The sequence below is a fragment of the Amblyraja radiata genome, chromosome 10 (genome assembly GCF_010909765.2).
Source record: "Amblyraja radiata isolate CabotCenter1 chromosome 10, sAmbRad1.1.pri, whole genome shotgun sequence".
Lineage (NCBI taxonomy): Eukaryota > Metazoa > Chordata > Chondrichthyes > Rajiformes > Rajidae > Amblyraja > Amblyraja radiata.
The window spans coordinates 48,777,056-48,796,101 of NC_045965.1; the positions used below are offsets into that span (position 1 = coordinate 48,777,056).

The following is a 19,046-nucleotide window of genomic DNA, read 5'->3' on the forward strand; positions in this document are numbered from 1 at the left end:
CAGGAGTAGGCCATTCGGCCCTTCGAGCCAGCACCGCCAGTCAATGTGATCATGGCTGATCATCCCCAATCAGTACCCGGTTCCTTCCTTCTCCCCACATCCCCTGACTTTAAGAGCCCTATCTAGCTCTCTCTTGAAAGTATCCAGAGAACCGCTTCCACTACCCTCTGAGGCAGAGAATTCCACAATACTCACAACTCTCTGTGTGAAAAAGTGTTTCCTCATCTCCGTTCTAAATGGCTTACCCCTTATTCTTAAACTGTGGCCCTTGGTTCTGGACTCCCCCAACATCAGGAATATGTTTCCTGCCCCTAGCGTGTCCACACCCTTAATAATTTTATATGTTTCAATAATCTAGACATCACCGAAAATGTGTATGCATATTTGGTCATTGAATGGTGAGGGGCACATTCATGCCCCAGGGGACTCAAGTTAAATGTTCTCACAAGGTGGCACAATGGTAGAGTTGCTGCCCTGCAGGGCCAGAGACCTGGGTTTTATCGTGACTATGGGTGCTGTCTGTATGGAGTTTGTACATTCTACCTGTGACCGCATGGGTTTTCTCCGGGTGCCCCGATTTCCTCCCACACTCCAAAGACGTGCAGGATTATATATTCATGGGCTTCTGTAAATTGTCCCTAGTGTGCAGGATAGTACTAGTGTACTGGTTGGCTTAGACTTGGTGGGCCAGTGGGCCTGTTTCTGTGCTGAATCTTTAAACTAAACTAAACATCCCCAGAACCTCTGAGCTCCAACCTTCCCAGGTGTTCCACACTGCACCTCATTCCCCCTTCCATCTCCCACCTACTGTCTCCACCTTCCTACCTCAATTTTATTCCTCTCCATTTTCCAACATAATCAATAATGATATTGAAAAACAGAGATGTGATGTCGACATTTGATTGCTGTAATTGTTCCACAGTATTGGCCAAATCATCTGTGGAAGAAAACATGCTTGCTGTGCCCTGCAGATCAATCCACAGATAATTGAACCAGAACCTTAAATTAAGTTGAAATCATAGTTAATGTGCCTGGGAAGAATGCAAGCTTTGCAGATGTTCAACAGTTCCTGGGTGATGACTGAGAACTAATTATCTTCATTGTTTCTCAGCGTGTAGCCTTAACTGGCTCCTTTGGACTGGACTATTAAATATGAACAATAAATGGTACATTTGCCTGCATTGCTTACATTCCATGAATTGGTAAAATATTCTGTGAGAAGCATGATTTTCTTCATCTTATGTAGGAAGAAACTGCAGTTGCTGGTTTACACCGAAGACACTAAAATGCACTCGCTGTCAAGATGAAGGGAAGATAGACACAAAATCCTGGAATAACTCAGCGAGTTTTGTGTCTATCTTCCCTTCATCTTGACAGCGAGTGCATTTTAGTGTCATTTCACTGGAGGAGAAGTGCTTAGCAGGTTCTGAAAGAGATGTGGAAGGTACGACTTCACATGAACGTCTGCATTCCCACACCATGTTTCAGAGGTGGAGGGATATCACAACAGTCCGCTGCTGGCCGTTGGGGATTGACTCTGGTGGGGATAGGGTACCCCTCAAATGAGGGAAGGGATTTCACACCAAGAGGCTTCATGAGTGGTAAGGGATTATTGTTTAAAGGAATGTGCAAATACTACTAAGTATGACACTATTGAAAGTATAGAGAATGAATTGAATGATTTTACACAATTTTTAATTTATATACACATTTTTTCTGAAGATTATTAAAAAAAAACATTTTAAAGGCATCTGCTTTCATAAACAGTAAGTCATCGCTTTTCCGCTGCTTGCAATATCGTAATCAGAACTGCCACTCGTGAAGTTAATTGCAAATTATAAATCGTGGAGAGTTTCGCAGGGGTTGGCTCCGGCGCGGGCTGGGCTGGGCTGGGCTGGGGGACGGTGTCGAGATCCGCGATCTGGTGCTTTCTGATCCGAGTGCCGACCGGTGGCAGGAGCTGAGCATGCGCGGGACAGCGAGGGCGGCGAGAGAGGTGCGTTTGTTTCTTGTCGGACATGTGGGAGGATAAAGGTCATACATGTGGGAGCGTAAAGGTCATACATGTGGGAGCGTGAAGGTCATACATGTGGGAGCGTGAAGGTCATACATGTGGGAGCGTGAAGGTCAGCCATGATCACATTCACAATGAATGGCGGTGCTGGCTCGAAGGGCCGAATGGCCTCCTCCTGCAACTATTTTCTATATATGTGGGATTGTAAAGGTCATATATGTGGTTATATATTATGGTCATATATGTGGGATTGTAACGTTCCTGATGTTGGGGAAGTCCAGAACAAGGGGTCACAGTTTAAGGACCGAGATGACAAAAAACATTTTTTACACAGAGAGTGGTGAATTTCTGGAACTCTCTGCCACAGAAGGTAGTTGAGGTCAGTTCATTGGCTATATTTGAGAGGGAGTTAGATGTGGCCCTTGTGGCTAAAGGGATCAGGGTGTATGGAGAGAAGGCAGGTACGGGATACTGAGTTGGATGATCAGCCATGATCATATTGAATGGCGGTGCAGGCTCGAAGGGCCGAATGGCCTACTCCTGCACCTATTTTCTATGTATATGTGGTCATATATGTGGGATCATAAAGATCGGATATGTGATCATATATATTATGGTCATATATGTGGTCACATATATTACGGTCATATACGTGGCATCGTAAAGATCGTGTATATGGCCATGTATATTATGGTCATATATGTGGGATCGTAAAGGTCATATATGTGGTCGTATATATTATGGTCATATATGTGGTCAGATATTATGGTCATATACATGGCATTGTAAAGATCGTATATGTGGTCATGTATATTATGGTCATATATGTGGGATTGTAAAGTTTGTATAGTCATTTATGTGTCATATATTATAGTAATTGTACAGATTTTGAAAGCATGTTGAATTTACACGGCTGCCATTAATTTTGCTTTTCATTCTAGAATTATCCGTCATATTTTTAATGGAATTGGCAATCCATTCTTATTCAGGAGGATTATTCAAGAACCTCGCCTGTGGTTTCCTGTATTTGCACAGGAGCCATTTTCATCATGGACGGACAAAACCCCTATTGCTATCTCGCCTCTTTCAGCCCTCAAACCTCCAAGAGGACAGAACGGTTGGAGCTGGTCGGTCAAGTGAGCTCACTTGCAAAAGCCAGAGGTTGATGCTTCAGGCAGGCCTCATTCAGCCAGCCAACACAGGCTGCTTTCACTATCTGCCATTTATAGTCCGTGCCATGGAGAAACTTATCCGCCTTATTGATAAGGAAATGCAATCCATTGGGGGACAGAAGGTGAATATGCCCAGCCTCACCTCTGCGAACTTGTGGAAGGCCAGTGAACGATGGGACCTCCTGGGGAAGGAACTATTCAGACTAAAGGACAGACACAGCATGGACTACTGTTTAAGTCCGACACATGAGGAAGCTGTGACTGAGCTTGTGGCCATGCAGGGAAATCTGTCATACAAACAGCTACCACTGATGCTATACCAAGTGACAAGGAAGTTCAGAGATGAGCCTAAGCCGCGCTATGGTTTGCTCCGTGGACGGGAGTTCTACATGAAAGACATGTACACCTTTGATGTCTCAGAAGAAGCTGCCAAGGTGACCTACAAACTTGTTTCTGATGCTTACACTTGTATATTTGACCAGTTGGGATTGCAGTTTGTAAAGGTGCAAGCCGACCCAGGCAGTATTGGTGGGAAGCTGTCGCACGAGTTTCAGCTGCCAGCAGAGATTGGGGAGGATCATCTTTTAATGTGTTCAGACTGCCATTTTGCGGCCAATGTGGAAACAATGAATGCAGTTGAAACAACAAACTGTCCACAATGTGATGGAAAACTGAGAGAAAGCAGGGGCATTGAGGTGGGACACACCTTTTACCTTGGGACGAAGTATTCGCAGATTTTTGGTGCCTCGTATTCTAACACCGAGAACAAGCCCATCCTGTCGGAGATGGGTTGCTTTGGACTTGGGGTCACACGCATACTAGCTGCAGCAATAGAGGTTTTGTCGACTGAAAACAACATTCGGTGGCCAAGTCTCCTGGCCCCTTATCAGGTGTGTGTCATTTCACCTAAGAAAGGCAGTAAAGAAGAACTGAATATTAACCAGCCAGAGTTCTATGACAACTTGATGGACACTGTCCCCCAACTTCATGGAGAGGTACTGTTTGATGACCGCAGTCATCTGACCATTGGCAGAAGACTGAAAGATGCCAGCTGTCTGGGATATCCATACATCATCATTGCAGGGAAGAGGATTTTGGAAGATCCACCTATGTTTGAAATTAAATGCCAAAATAATGGAAGGACAATGTTTCTCACTCAAGAAGGTATCTTGGATTTTCTGAAAAATATTCAGGTGGTTTAATGCATGAAATTCACCTAGTCAAATATCCAGATGAAAGTATCCTGATTTTTTTTTTCTACAATGAATCCTTGCAACGAGGTATTTTTGAATTATGCATAAAATAAATCATGCAGACAATATACCAGAATTAGATTTAGATTGCCATGATGTGGTGAACAGTGTAAAAAAAAGTGTTTGATTTGATTACATCTTTCTCACTGAGAATCAATGTATTGTTGGGCATTCCAGTACACCCGTTGAAACTTGATAATGTAGAATTTTGGACAATGAACTGAAAAAAAATCAACCAAAACCTTGTATTTGTCAACACAATAAAACACACTCACACATTGTATTGCGTACACTTCATATGTCTACACTAGCAAGGAAGGAACTACAAATTTCACAATCCTCATTCAGTCAGACAACACATGGCTAATGCAACTTTTCTCAATGATCGGCGGCGCCCCGCTCCCTGCCATGGATGCCCTCCACCGAAAACGGTGTCTGAAACGAGCTGGGAAGATCATTAAAGACCCCTCCCACCCCAATCATGGACTGTTTGCCCTCCTCCCATCAGGGAGGCGGTACAGGAGCCTCAGGTCTCGTACCAGTAGGATGAGGAACAGCTTCTACAATCATACCGTCGCATTGCTGAACTCGGAGTCCCGCCGATAGATTCCTCCGGTCCCTCCGTCCCCATTGTTTAATTATTCTGCATTTTCTATTGTTCTGTATCCTCTTTTTTTTTTAAATTTCTATATTGCACTACTACGGACTGACGCAAAACTGCATTTCGTTGTACCGATACTCAGTATTTGTGCAATGACATTAAAGTTCAATTGAATTGAACATGCTACTTTACAGATTGACACAAAATGTTGGAGTTACTTAGCGGGTCTGGCAGCATCTCTGCAGAAAAGGAATAGGTGACATTTCAGGTTGAGACCCTTCTTCAGACTCCTCTGGAGAAAAGGAATAATCTTCATTCCTTATCTCCAGAGATGCAGCCTGACGCGCTGAGTTACTCCAGCATTTTGTGTCCATCTTTGGTGTAAACCAGTATCTTCATTTCTTTCTTACACCACTTTACAGAATGGAGTTTTCAACAACCAGTAGGTCTCCTCCAAATTTGGATGAGAATGTACGATGAAAGATTCGCCCTAGTGTTTGTCTGTTATCTTATTGCTCACTTGTCAATACAAATGTTTGATCAATTGCATTGGCTGTGAGATCAACCACAATCCTGCAAACATCATAAATGACCAGGGAGTAGATCCAGGGAGCTTGCAGGAATAGTATGGTGATGGGAATTTAAGGTGTTGTCTTTCACAAATGAGGCGTGACCTTATTCAAACATATAACATCCAATGAGGTCTTGACACAGTAGATTTTGAAATGTTTCCATTGGAGGAAGAGTGACAAACAAGAGGACAGAGCTGCTAAACATGGGGCATTGAAAACATAGATGCATTGACATTTCTTCTCTCGGATAGAGACAACCTCTAGTATTCTCTGTCACTGACGGTGGTGGAGGTCAGATCATGAAATATATTTAAGATGTAGATATTTAAGGTGAGGTGAAAACAATCTAGGTAATTTATATTGTATGGTCACCTCACACTCTATATATGACCTGTGCAGTTTATTAGATGCTGCCGGGTATCATGGCATGGTGAAGGCTGTCTGCATTCATTTTGAGGTGAGAAAAAGCTTTCGGATTTTCGTTCAAATTGTGGAGTACAATTGTCTTTGTTTGAAGCAATTACTAGTGTTGAGCAACTCCTGTGCCAATCATTTATGTGCGGAGTTTATACCTCCACCCACCCGCATAGCAGCTCTTTATTTGTCAACTGAAGGTAGCTATTAACTGACAAATTCTGCAAATCTGTGATCAAGTCCATACTGGCTCATCTAATTAATTTGATTGGAACTGTGCTGACTCCCAGAAGAGCAGTCACATCATTCATAGCAGTCTGAAGAAGGGTCCTCATCCAAAACCAACGACTCCACCTCCAAAGACTCCTGTCAAGCTTCTCAAGTTTGCGGATGACACAATCCTGATTGGACTGATCCAGGATGGACAGGAATCTGCCTACAGGCAGGAAGTGACACAGCTGGCGTCCTGGTGCCATCGCAACATCCTGGAGCTCAATACTCTTAATACAGTGGAATTGATTGTAGAATTTAGGAGAGCTCCCCCTCCACTCCCCCTATTCACCATCAACAATACCACAATCATATCTGTGGAGTCATTTAAGTTCCTTGGAACCATCATCTCCAGGGATCTTAAATGGGAGGTCACCATCGACTCCACAGCCAAAAAGACACAACAGAGGATGTACTTCCTGCGGCAGCTCAGAAAACACAATCAGCCACAGGCAATGATCGTCCAGTTTTGTACTGCCATCATGGAGTCTACTCACCTTCTCCATAATGGTCTGGTTTGGCTCAGCCACCAAGCATGACATCCGGAGGCTGCAGCGCATTGTTTGATCAGCCGAGAAGGTTGTTGGCTGCAACCTTCCCCCCCCCACCTCCTCAATCGACGAACTGTACACTGCAAGGGCCAGGAAGCGAGCGGGTAAGATCATCTCTGACCTCTCACCCTGGTCACAAACTCTTTGAAGCACTTCCCTCTGGAAGGCAACTCCGGACTGTCAAAGCCACCACAGCCAGACATTAAAAACAGCTTTTTTTCACGAGCAGTAGCTTTACTCAACAACCAAAAGTCTAGCCTCCTTTTGCTCTGGTATTTTATTTCATTCTTCACATGTTTAAGTTATAATGTTTTATTTTTAATTGTCTACTGTATATCGTGTTGTTACTTGTGAGCAAAGCACAAAGGCAAATTCCTTGTATGTATACATATTTGGTTAACAAAAATCAATTAAATTATTCACGACTGAAGAAAAGTACCGATCCAAAATGTCGCCATTCATGTTCTCTAGAGATGCTGCTTGACCCGCTTGAGTTACTCCAGCACTTTATATTTTGTGTAAACCAGCGTCTGCAGTTTCTTGTTTCTACACCATTCTTGTCACCCCTCTTATTTCTCTGTAGTCTTGCAGTGTATTCTCTCCCATGTGTAGGAGCATTCCCATGTGCCAGATAGCACAGTGGTGCAGCGGTAGAGTTGCTGTTTCACGGCGCTGGAGACTCTGGTTCAATGCAGGAAGATTGTTCCCTATGTTGGGGAAGTCCAGAACAAGGGGTCACAGTTTAAGGATAAGGGGGAAATCTTTTAGGACCGAGATGAGGAAAACATTTTTCACACAGAGAGTGGTGAATCTCTGGAATTCTCTGCCACAGAAGGTAGTTGAGGCCAGTTCATTGGCTATATTTAAGAGGGTTAGATGTGGCCCTTGTGGCTAAAGGGATCAGGGGGTATGGAGAGAAGGCAGGTACTGGATACTGAGTTGGATGATCAGCCATGATCATATTGAATGGCGGTGCAGGCTCGAAGGACCGAATGGCCTACTCCTGTACCTATTTTCTATGTTTCTAATCCTGACTATGTGTGTTGTCTGTACGAAGTTTGTACGTTCTTCCTGTGACAGTGTGGGTTTTCTCCGGGTGCACTGGTTTCCTCCCACACTCCAAATATGTACAGGTTTGTAGGGTTTGTAGGTTAATTGGCTTTGGTAAAATTGTCCCTAGTGTGTAGGATAATGCTTGTGTGCGGGGTGATCACTGGCTGGTGTGGACTCGGTGGGCCGAAGGGCCTGTTTCTGCGCTGTATCTCCAAAGTCTTATACCCATCAACTCTTCTTTGATTATTTTGCATACTGAAAGGGGCAATTTACAGTTGCAAATAAATCAACTAGCAGCAATTCTTTGCTTTGTGGGAAAATGGATGACAACGTGAGGAAAGTAAGGCAATTACAAAAATGTTGAAAATCCAAATAGACAGAACCTGAATTTGGGATTGAACCTAGGTCACTGAAGCTGTTGGGAGTGGCACAAATTGCTGCACCATTGTTTCGTCCTCCAGCAAAAGAAGACCGTGTTTCCTTTGTGGTGAGTTAAGTGAATGAAAAAAAGTGAATGACTAACTAAAAGCTAAATGCGGGACCTCTTTCCTATTGATTGTTCATTTCACGTCCATCTCGTATTCCATGTACTTTATCACAAGGGCAGCTTAAAAAGTTCTAATTTTTGGTGGCATTTTGACATGGTTGACCTCCACTGCATGTTTGTGAGTTAATAAACCATCTTGACAACTTTATTGACCAGAAGTCACGCTCATTCCAAATTCATTCATATTCAGCTGACTTGACCTCTGCCCTGGAAGCCACAATGTGCTTGATGCATTTCTTCCAAAATTCCTTACAAGTCCTCCCATTATCTGGACAACTTGAACAACCCTCTGCTGCAGTGCACCTTGAAGGTTGTAATAATGTCTCAATTCATTGAAGCAGCAATGAGCTGGCATGTACACTACCTTAATGTCTGGGTGATGGAGGGTGCCCTGTGATAAGGGCCGAATAGCCTCCTCCTGCACTTATTTTCTATGTTTCTAACATGCCCATTGTGCAGGGATGGGTTGTTCTGGTCTTGGGATCAGATACATACCAACTGCAGCGACAGGCGAGTTGTCAACTGAAAATGTAATTTACTCATCATGTCTCCAACTCTGACCAGGTCTGTATCATCTTACCAAATAAAAGAAGTAAGGAGATAACTGCTTTCAGAGAATTCATAGATAACCCAGAGGCCACATCATCCAAAGGGCTGTCAGGAAAATTAGCGCAGGATGTTAAGGGGCGCAAGGAAGGAGATTGCAAGGGTTCTTATAAAGATTTTTTGCATCACCTCAGCCACAGGTGACATACTGGAAGACCAGAGGGTAGCTAAGTAGTGTTACCATGCTCAGAAGGGACTGTTGTGATAAGCTGGGAAACTGCAGGGCTGTGAGCCTCATGTCAGCAGTAAGAAATTATTGGAAAACACTCTGAGGGTTTTTTATTCATTTAAGGGATGTGAGCTTTGCAGGCTGTGAACACTCAGTTCTCCATTCCTATTTGCCCTGCCCTCTTGAACTGCTGCATTTCTGGAGATATCTCAAAACTGATGCAGTAGCACCCTCTAATGCATCAAAGTGATATTTCACATGCTTGTGCAAAATGGAATTATCACACTGATGCATAAGAGGGTGCTACTGTATCGGTTTTAAGATCTCCAGGGTTGCAGTGGTTCAAGGAGAAACAAGAATTATTTACACACACATACAATCATGTATATACACATATATATGTGTGTATGTATTTGTGTGTATGTACATATATACATACTTGTACATGGTTAATATATTGAAAATATACACACAAATGTATGTATTGTAAATCTATATTTACACACACGTGTATACAAAATGTAAATATATGTTTTATATATTTATATATCATATATATATCATATCATATAATATATAAAACTCTCGCCCCAGATTCCAAAACGGAACTCCGTCCGTCCGGCACCCTGGCCCACTCCCTTTGCTGGCGCGCTCCCTGTGATTCTCCGCAACTCCGAAACCGGACGCAGTACCGCCCGCGTCTTTTCGACTTCGGAAGAGATTTCGCTTTTCTTTCTAAGTATGCGCTTCTCATTCCATTCCGTCGTGTTTAAGCGCACGTTTTAAATCAAAACCTTACCCACCCCCCCCCCCCCCCCCCCAAAAAATCTCAAAACTAAACTGGCTTCTCACCCACACAAGCCTCACCAGCACCAGCCCCTGCTGAACATTCCATCGTGTGATGTCACAATGCCCAATGCTCACAGATGCCCAATCGGAATGGAGCCATTTACATATGCCAAAGCAGGAGCCCCAGCCAATGGTGAACGTTCCATCGTGTGATGTCACAATGCCCAGTGCTCATAGACATCGTTGCCATAGTGACAGTACAGAGAGTCAGATGAGGGCCGAGGAGCCTTCAAAACAACATGAGATGTTCCCATATTGTGTGTGTGAAAATATTTTCACCCCTGAACCTCGATAAGAACACCACCTGCACATCTTAATTAAATTAGAGAAAAACGGAAAAGAGGTCGGGCATTTACACTTTTAAGGCTCTGTGTGTGTCGAAGCTTCGTGTGTGTGATGCAGCACCGCAAACCCCCCCACCACCCCCCCCACGCGTTGCCGAGACGGACCCGACTTCGACGACTTCAAGATACACTATTTTAAGACGGCAGGGACCAGACTTCAACGACCAAATCTCCCCTGGGGGCTACAGGTAGGGAACGGTCTTTATGCACTTTTCCAACTCTGTGTGTGGGGGTGGTTAGTGTGTGTGAGGCCCCCCCCCCCCCCCATTGGGGGCTATTGGGGGCCGCAGGACCGCCCACGTCTTTTCCACTTCGTCAGAGATTTCGCTTTTCTTTCTAAGTATGCGCTTCTCATTTCATTCCGTCGTGTTTAAGCGCACGTTTTTAATGGATAACATACCCCCCCCCCCCCCCCCAATACTTCAAAACTAAACTGGCTTATCACCCACACAAGCCCAGATGCTCAAAGACATCGTTGCCATAGTTACCGTACAGAGAATAGCCTGTGAGCCGAGGAGCTTTCAAAACAACATGATATGTTCACATATTGTGTAAAAATATTAACGTGTTTCAAACCCCTAAAACTCAATATGAACAACACATGCACAACTTAATTAAATTAGAGAAGAACGAACAATATGTCGAGATTTTAATATTCCAATCAATGCACGTTTGACATTGAGTTGTCTGCCAGTTGGCCAATCACGCGCTTTGTTTCACGCCAGCACACAAAATGGCTGAGAGGGCTTCACAGATGCCTGTTTTACTGGAGATTCAAATGTGTTGTTCTGTGGAATAAATGTAATGGAAACTTGCAGCAGCTTCATTGTATTTAGTGCAAAAAACATTAAAAAAGACAGAAGAAAGTGCTGCGAAGTGGATAAAAATGCAAGAGAACAAGGTCCATGCTGATGTGCTGGAACACAAATGAACCCATGAATCACCTACCTGAAAGGAAAGACTAAAGGCCGGAATTTATGAACATCAAACTGTATGGACTTTAATTAATCTAATTGCACCCTTTATAACGTTAATAGATTCATTCATTCATTCATTCCTTATTCATTCACTCACTCACTCACTTACTCAGACGTTCATTCATGAAATTGAGGGCCTGAACTATAACGCGGTGAATTGAACATTGTCACTAATGCCAGCCTGTTGTACATTTATTAGTCTATAACAGATAATCTCGGAGCTTCATGCAAAAACATGCAGGGACAAAATGCTCCGATCGCGTAACTTACGAACTCGCGGCAAATAGCAATCAATTTCAGTCCCTTTTTCTCCCGTTATCATGGTCCGAAAACGAGCAAACTAAAAATACTGACGACCACCCCCCCCCCCCCCCCCCCCCCCTGCCCGGCCACAGATATGATCCTCGCCTCCACGATCGCCAATCGGCCGCTTATTAATTGAGACCGCTTCTTCACTTTACCGCGAGTACCGGTAGGTTTTCACAGGAAGGACCGAGCTTATTTCTTAACGACTAATTACTCTACAACACGCTGGCATTAGTGACACTGTTTACTTTACTGCAATAGCTTAGACCCCCACACCCCTCTCCACCTCCGATCCAACACCCCCCCTCCCTCCACACTCTTCCCCCTCTCCCTCCTCATCTTTGTGTGTGACGACAAACGCACCACCCCTCCCCCTCTCCCTCCTCATCTTTGTGTGTGACGACAAACGCACCACCCCCCCCCCCCCCCCCTTTGGTGCAGGAGGCGCGCGCACAGCATCTTGAACGCTCAGCAAATGTTTGAATTCTTCACTAACCGTCATTCTGACTTTGCTTGTGAAGACAGGAGTCGTGGATTGCATTTGTCTGACAATAATAATCAGCTTTATTTTTATTGGATAGAATTTATTTGTTTCACATCAACCTGATCATTATATAAATCTTAAAAAGTCAATTTAATTTACAGGCTTATTTTTAAAAAAAAAAGATTTTATTGCATTTCATTGTCACGGGTAGGGTACGGCTGCGTTGGGGGATCAGACCCAACGGGTTTGCCATTGGTCGTCGTGTTTAAGTACACGTTTTTAATCAAATCCTTCACCCCCCCCCCCAATATTTCAATAATAAACTGGCTTCTCACCCATAGAAGCATCACCAGCCCCAGCCCCTGGTGAACGTTCCATCGTGTGATGTCACAATGCCCGATGCTCACAGATGTCCAATCGGAATGGATTCATTTACATATGCCTTTGCAGGAGCACAAGCACTTGGTGAACGTTCCATTGTGTGATGTCACAATGCCCAATGTTCAAATACATTGTTGCCATAGAGGGAGTACAGAGAAGGTTCACCAGACTGATTTCTGGGATGTCAGGACTTTCATATGACGAAAGACTGGATAGACTCGGCTTGTACATGCAAGAATTTAGAAGATTGAGGGGGTATCTTATAGAAACTTACAAAATTCTTAAGGGGTTCAACAGGCTAGATGCAGGAAGATTGTTCCAGATGTTGGGGAAGTCCAGAACAAGGGGTCACAGTTTAAGGATAAGGGGTAAATCTTTTAGGCCCGAGATGAGAAAAACATTTTTCACACAGAGAGTGGTGAATCTCTGGAATTCACTGGCACAGAAGGTAGTTGAGGCCTGTTCATTGGCTGTATTTAAGAGGGAGTTAGATGTGGTCCTTGTGACTAAAGGGATCAGGGGGTATGGAGAGAAGGCAGGTACAGGATACTGAGTTGGATGATCAGCCACGATCATATTGAATGGTGGTGCAGGCTCGAAGGGCCGAATGGCCTACTCCTGCACTTAATTTCAATGGTTCTATGTTTCCCTCTCCGCACCCCTCTCCCACCCATCCCTCTCTCCCCCACCCCCCTTCCCTCTCTACGCCACCCCCTTCCTCCTACCCCTCTGTCCCTCTTCCATCACTCCCCCTACCCCTCTCCACCTCCCTCCCCACTCTTCCACCTCTCCCCCTTCCCCCTCCACTCTCCCTCCCCACTCTTTCCCCTCTCTCCCCCACCCCTCTCCCCCTCCCTCCCTCCTCCCCTACCTCCACATCCTCCCCCTCCCCCACATATCTCTTCCCATCCCCCTCTCTCACCCCCTACCCCGCTCTCCTTTCCCTCCCAAATCTGTCCCATTTCCTCCACCTCCTCTCCCCTCCCTCCCCTCTTCACATCCCCCCCCCCCCCCCCCCCCCACCTGTGTGTTTGGGGGTTGGTTAATATGAGTTTGATGCCGCAGCCCCCCCTCCCCCCCCCTGCAAAACGCCGTTGGGGAAACAGACCCAACGGGTCTGCACTTGGTCTAGTAATATATAAAACTCTCGCCCCAGATTCCAAAACGGAACTCCGTCCGTCCGGCACCCTGGCCCACTCCCTTTGCTGGCGCGCTCCCTGTGATTCTCCGCAACTCCGAAACCGGACGCAGGACCGCCCGCGTCTTTTCGACTTCGGAAGAGATTTCGCTTTTCTTTCTAAGTATGCGCTTCTCATTCCATTCCGTCGTGTTTAAGTGCACGTTTTTAATCAAATCCTTCCCCCCCCCCCCCCCCCCAATATTTCAAAACTAAACTGGCTTCACACCCACAGAACCTTCACCAGCCCCAGCCCCTGCTGAACGTTCCATCGTGTGATGTCACAATGCCCAATCTTCACATATGTCCAATCGGAATGGATCCATTTACATATGCCTATGCAGGAGCCCCAGCCAATGGTGAACGTTCCATCGTGTGATGTCACAATGCCCAATGCTCAAAGACATCGTTGCCATAGAGAGGGAGTACAGAGAAGGTTCACCAGGCTGATTCCTGTTATGTCAGAACTTTCATATGAAGAAAGACTGGATAGACTCGCCTTGTAATCGCTAGATTTTAGAAGATTGAGGGGGTATCTTATAGAGACGTTTAAAATTCTTAAGGGGTTGGACAGGCTAGATGCAGGAAGATTGTTCCGGATGTTGGGGAAGACCAGAACAAGGGGTCAAAGTTTAAGGATAAGGGGGAACGCTGAATCGCCGACATCTTTTCCATTTTGGTAAATATTTCACTTTTCTTTCTAAGTATCCGTTCCTCATTACATTTCGACGTGTTTAAGTGTACGTTTTAAATCAAATCCTAACCCCCCCCCCCCCCCCCCCCCCAATATTTCAAACCTAAACTGGCTTCACACCAACAGAACCTTCACCAGCCCAAGCCCCTGCTGAACGTTCCATCGTGTGATGTCACAATGCCCAATCTTCACATATGTCCAATCGGAATGGATCCATTTACATATGCCTATGCAGGAGCCCCAGCCAATGGTGAAGGTTCCATCGTGTGATGTCACAATGCCCAGTGCTCAAAGACATCGTTGCCATAGAGAGGGATTACAGAGAAGGTTCACCAGGCTGATTCCTGTTTTGTCAGAACTTTCACCACTTAAAAGTGTAATGCCCCAACGCAAAAGTGTAATGCCCCCCCCCCCCCCCCCAGTTTTTGGCTACTCACCCATACAAGCATCCATTTCGGTAGACATTTCACTTTCCCTTCCAGCTATCCACTCCTCATTACATTTCGTTATGTTTATGTCCATTTTTTTCTTTAAAACATTCTCCTCCCCCCCCCCCCCTCACTCATTTTGTCGCCTCCAGCTGGCCAGCGACCATAACGGCTGCTGGTGCCCGCAGCACAACCTCACGCGACGCCATTTAAAAACGGCCTTTCGGGAACGGCTCTACTTCGAGGACCACGTCTCCCATGGGGGCTGCGGATAGGCAACGGCTGCGTTGGGTCATTACACTTTTAAGACTCTGTGTGTGGGGATGCTTCGTGTGTGTGATGCCGCCCCCGCCACCCCCCTCCCCCCCCCCCCCCCCCACCCCCCCGTTGCCGAGACGGACCCGACTTCAACGACTTCAATATACGCTATTTTAAGACGGCAAGAACCCGACTTCTACGACCACGTCTCCGCTGGGGGCTACAGGTAGGGAACGGTCTTTATACACTTTTCCAACTCTGTGTGTGGGGGTGGTTAGTGGGGGTGATGCCGCCCCCCCACCCCCAGTGGGGGCTACGGGTAGGGTACGGCTGCGTTGGGGGATCAGACCCAACGGGTTTGCCATTGGTCGTCGTGTTTAAGTACACGTTTTTAATCAAATCCTTCACCCCCCCCCCAATATTTCAAAAATAAACTGGCTTCTCACCCATAGAGGCTTCACCAGCCCCAGCCCCTGGTGAACGTTCCATCGTGTGATGTCACAATGCCCTATGCTCACAGATGTCCAATCGGAATGGATCCATTTACATATGCCTTTGCAGGAGCACAAGCACTTGGTGAACGTTCCATTGTGTGATGTCACAATGCCCAATGTTCAAATACATTGTTGCCATAGAGGGAGTACAGAGAAGGTTCACCAGGCTGATTCCTGTTATGTCAGAACTTTCATATGAAGAAAGGCTGGATAGACTCGCCTTGTAATCGCTAGATTTTAGAAGATTGAGGGGGTATCTTATAGAGACGTTTAAAATTCTTAAGGGGTTGGACAGGCTAGATGCAGGAAGATTGTTCCAGATGTTGGGGAAGTCCAGAACAAGGGGTCACAGTTTAAGGATAAGGGGTAAATCTTTTAGGACCGAGATGAGAAAAACATTTTTAACACAGAGAGTGGTGAATCTCTGGAATTCACTGGCACAGAAGGTAGTTGAGGCCTGTTCATTGGCTGTATTTAAGAGGGAGTTAGATGTGGTCCTTGTGGCTAAAGGGATCAGGGGGTATGGAGAGAAGGCAGGTACAGGATACTGAGTTGGATGATCAGCCACGATCATATTGAATGGTGGTGCAGGCTCGAAGGGCCGAATGGCCTACTCCTGCACTTAATTTCAATGGTTCTATGTTTCCCTCTCCGAAACCCCTCTCCCACCCATCCCTCTCTCACCCACCCCCCTTCCCTCTCTACGCCACCCCCTTCCTCCTACCCCTCTGTCCCTCTTCCATCACTCCCCCTACCCCTCTCCACCTCCCTCTCCACTCTTTCCCCTCTCTCCCCCACCCCTCTCCCCCTCCCTCCCTCCTTCCCTACCTCCCCATCCTCCCCCTCCACCACATCTATCTCCCCATCCCCCTCTCTCACCCCCTACCCCGCTCTCCTTTCCCTCCCAAATCTGTCCCATTTCCTCCACCTCCTCTCCCCTCCCTCCCCTCTTCACATCCCCCCTCCCTCCCCCCACCTGTGTGTTTGGGGGTTGGTTAATATGAGTTTGATGCCGCAGCCCCCCCTCCCCCCCCCCCCCCCCCCTGCAAAACGCCGTTGGGGAAACAGACCCAACGGGTCTGCACTTGGTCTAGTATACTTATTAAAAGTCTGATCTTGTACGTGTATATATGCGTGTGTATAGGGTGATTTCACGAAAGGTCACGGGAATTATCGCGTTTGCTCACTGCATGTCATCAAAACATCAATAATGCCTCAGCTTTGATGAAATGCAGTGAGCAAACGCGATAATTCCCGATATTTTCGATCTTTATATCTGCACGGCCAACAACTTCCGCTGTTATTTTCCCTTCAGCGCTCTCTTGTCTTTACCTTCGTTTTTCTTTATCTTCTGGACTCTAAAGTAAGATAGCTGTGCCTCGCGGTCACCCCGACTGGCAGTTATTTACAGCTCAAAAATTAACCGTTTTCGCGATTTTTAACGGGTTTGAAAGTACGTGTTTTCAGCATCAATAACATGTACTGGAAGTGACGTTTGTACCCCAGTTAAATTTTGCGGTCACGTGGGTGAGGATCTATGATCCAGTGACCTTTCGTGAAATCACACTATATGTGGTTGTCTTTACATCGCATAAACGGCTTTCTTATAGTCTTCCTTCATTCTGGCATCAGGGAGTGTTTAAAACATTTCTCGAACTGCTGGCCCCGCGATGAAAAGAAGCAATACTCTCCGCTGCACCTTCGGCGCCGGCGTACTCGCCTCAAAGAGCCCTCGATTGTCGGCATAAGCTTTGAATTCCTCCAGCCAAGCATTCCACCACGCTGACGGTACTCGCATCACCCGTCGGATTGAAGTGTGGAACTCCGCGAAGTGCTAAGAAATCAGCTCCAGCGACTGCCATTTAAAACAAAATCTTTTTCCAGCTCGTAGCCACGGATTCAGAATCCAAAATATCCTCGTCGCCAAAGTCACATCTTGGCCTCAGATGTGCAATAATAATGATGCTGACACATTATTTAGAGGTCTGAGAGAGTACAGAGGAGATTTACTAGAATGTTGCCTGGGTTTCAACAACTAAGTTACAGAGATAGGCTGAATAAGTTAGGTCTTTATTCTCTGGAGTGCAGAAGGTTAAGGGGGGACTTGATAGAGGTCTTAAAAATGATGAGAGGGATAGACAGTTGACGTGATCAAGCTTTTCCCTTTGAGAATAGGGAAGATTCAAACAAGAGGACATGACTTCAGAATTAAGGGACAGAAGTTTAGGGGTAACACGAGGGGGAACTTCTTTACTCTGAGAGTGGTAGCGCTGTGGAATGAGCTTCCAGTGGAAGTGGTGGCGGCAGGTTCGTTGGTATCATTTAAAAATAAATTGGATAGGCATATGGATGAGAAGGGAATGGAGGGTTATGGTATGAGTGCAGGCAGGTGGGACTAAGGGAAAAAAGTTCGGCACGGACTTGTAGGGCCGAGATGGCCTGTTTCCGTGCTGTAATTGTTATATGGTTATATGTTATATGGTTATATGGTCTCCATGTTTATTATCTCACTAAGCCATGGCCTCCTGCCTAGGCTTACACAGTGCACATGCGATCTGACCTCCAAGTCAGCTGAGCCAAAGGTCGAGATATTTGCATATCATCATCATGACTCATCGTCAAGACACCTCCCTCTATACTTCCCCTCCCTTTCTACCCCCCACTCCCTTTCTACCAAAGATCTTATAGCTATAGGATCTTTGCTTTCTACCCCCCACTCCCTCTCTGCCCCATCTCTACCACCCCCTGCCCCTCTCTACCACCCCTCCCCCTCTCTACCACCCCTCAACCCTTCTCTACCCCACCTCAACCCTTCTCTACCCCACCCCTCGCCCTCAGTACCCCACTCCGTCTCTAGCCGTGCCTGCGCAGTTGGGGGCTATGCGTGAGTGGATAGGGCGGGGGATGGGGGAAAATGAGTCAATGAATAATATTAATATAATATCAAGGACCTCCTCCTCGGGGTCAGTGCAGGCCGCCGCCCCCCTCCCCCCTCCCGGCAACAGGTCCCCCTTTGTCTAGTATATTAAAAATCCTGTTTTAACATGCACTCTTCTAAATTTATAATGTTAACATTTTACTCACATTCCTTATTTTACAACAATAAATTAGCACTTATATTTTAACTGAGTTATTTGTGGGGCCACGTTGTAGTTTGTAATGCTACTGCGCTTTGCACATTACATTATATCGAGTCACACTCCTCAGACCACAGTGTGTTTACCTAGCTACATTTGCTCAGCACTTGTGTTGCGTGGGGCAAAGATACTAGAGGAGCTCCTCTGGTATCTTTGGCAAAGATCCTATAGCGGAGCAAGATAGGCTACTCCTGCGAAATGCAATGGGCTGACGTGTAGTACGCTATGGAGGGGATCATGGGCATTTTTCCACGCCCATTTTAGTAACCTGAGCCTACCTGACCCGACTCGCAGT

General features: G+C 46.0%; 2 protein-coding genes across 2 annotated transcripts in view; one reads left to right on the plus strand and one right to left on the minus strand.

The window, feature by feature from the left end:
• Positions 1–18,920, minus strand: part of LOC116977904 (tyrosine-protein phosphatase DSP2-like) — a 31,893-nt gene extending 12,973 nt beyond the window's left edge. Inside the window, exon 1 of the mRNA XM_033028777.1 lies at positions 18,838–18,920. The gene's annotated coding sequence lies outside the window, so the exon portion shown is untranslated. The remainder of the gene's footprint in view (positions 1–18,837) is intronic.
• On the plus strand, positions 1,957–4,720 carry pars2 (prolyl-tRNA synthetase 2, mitochondrial). The gene is made up of 2 exons (XM_033028774.1): positions 1,957–1,996; positions 2,956–4,720. The coding sequence occupies exon 2, from the start codon at positions 2,976–2,978 to the stop codon at positions 4,386–4,388; it is 1,413 nt and encodes a 470-aa protein (XP_032884665.1). The 5' UTR covers positions 1,957–1,996; positions 2,956–2,975; the 3' UTR covers positions 4,389–4,720.
• Positions 18,921–19,046: the final 126 nt, after the last annotated feature.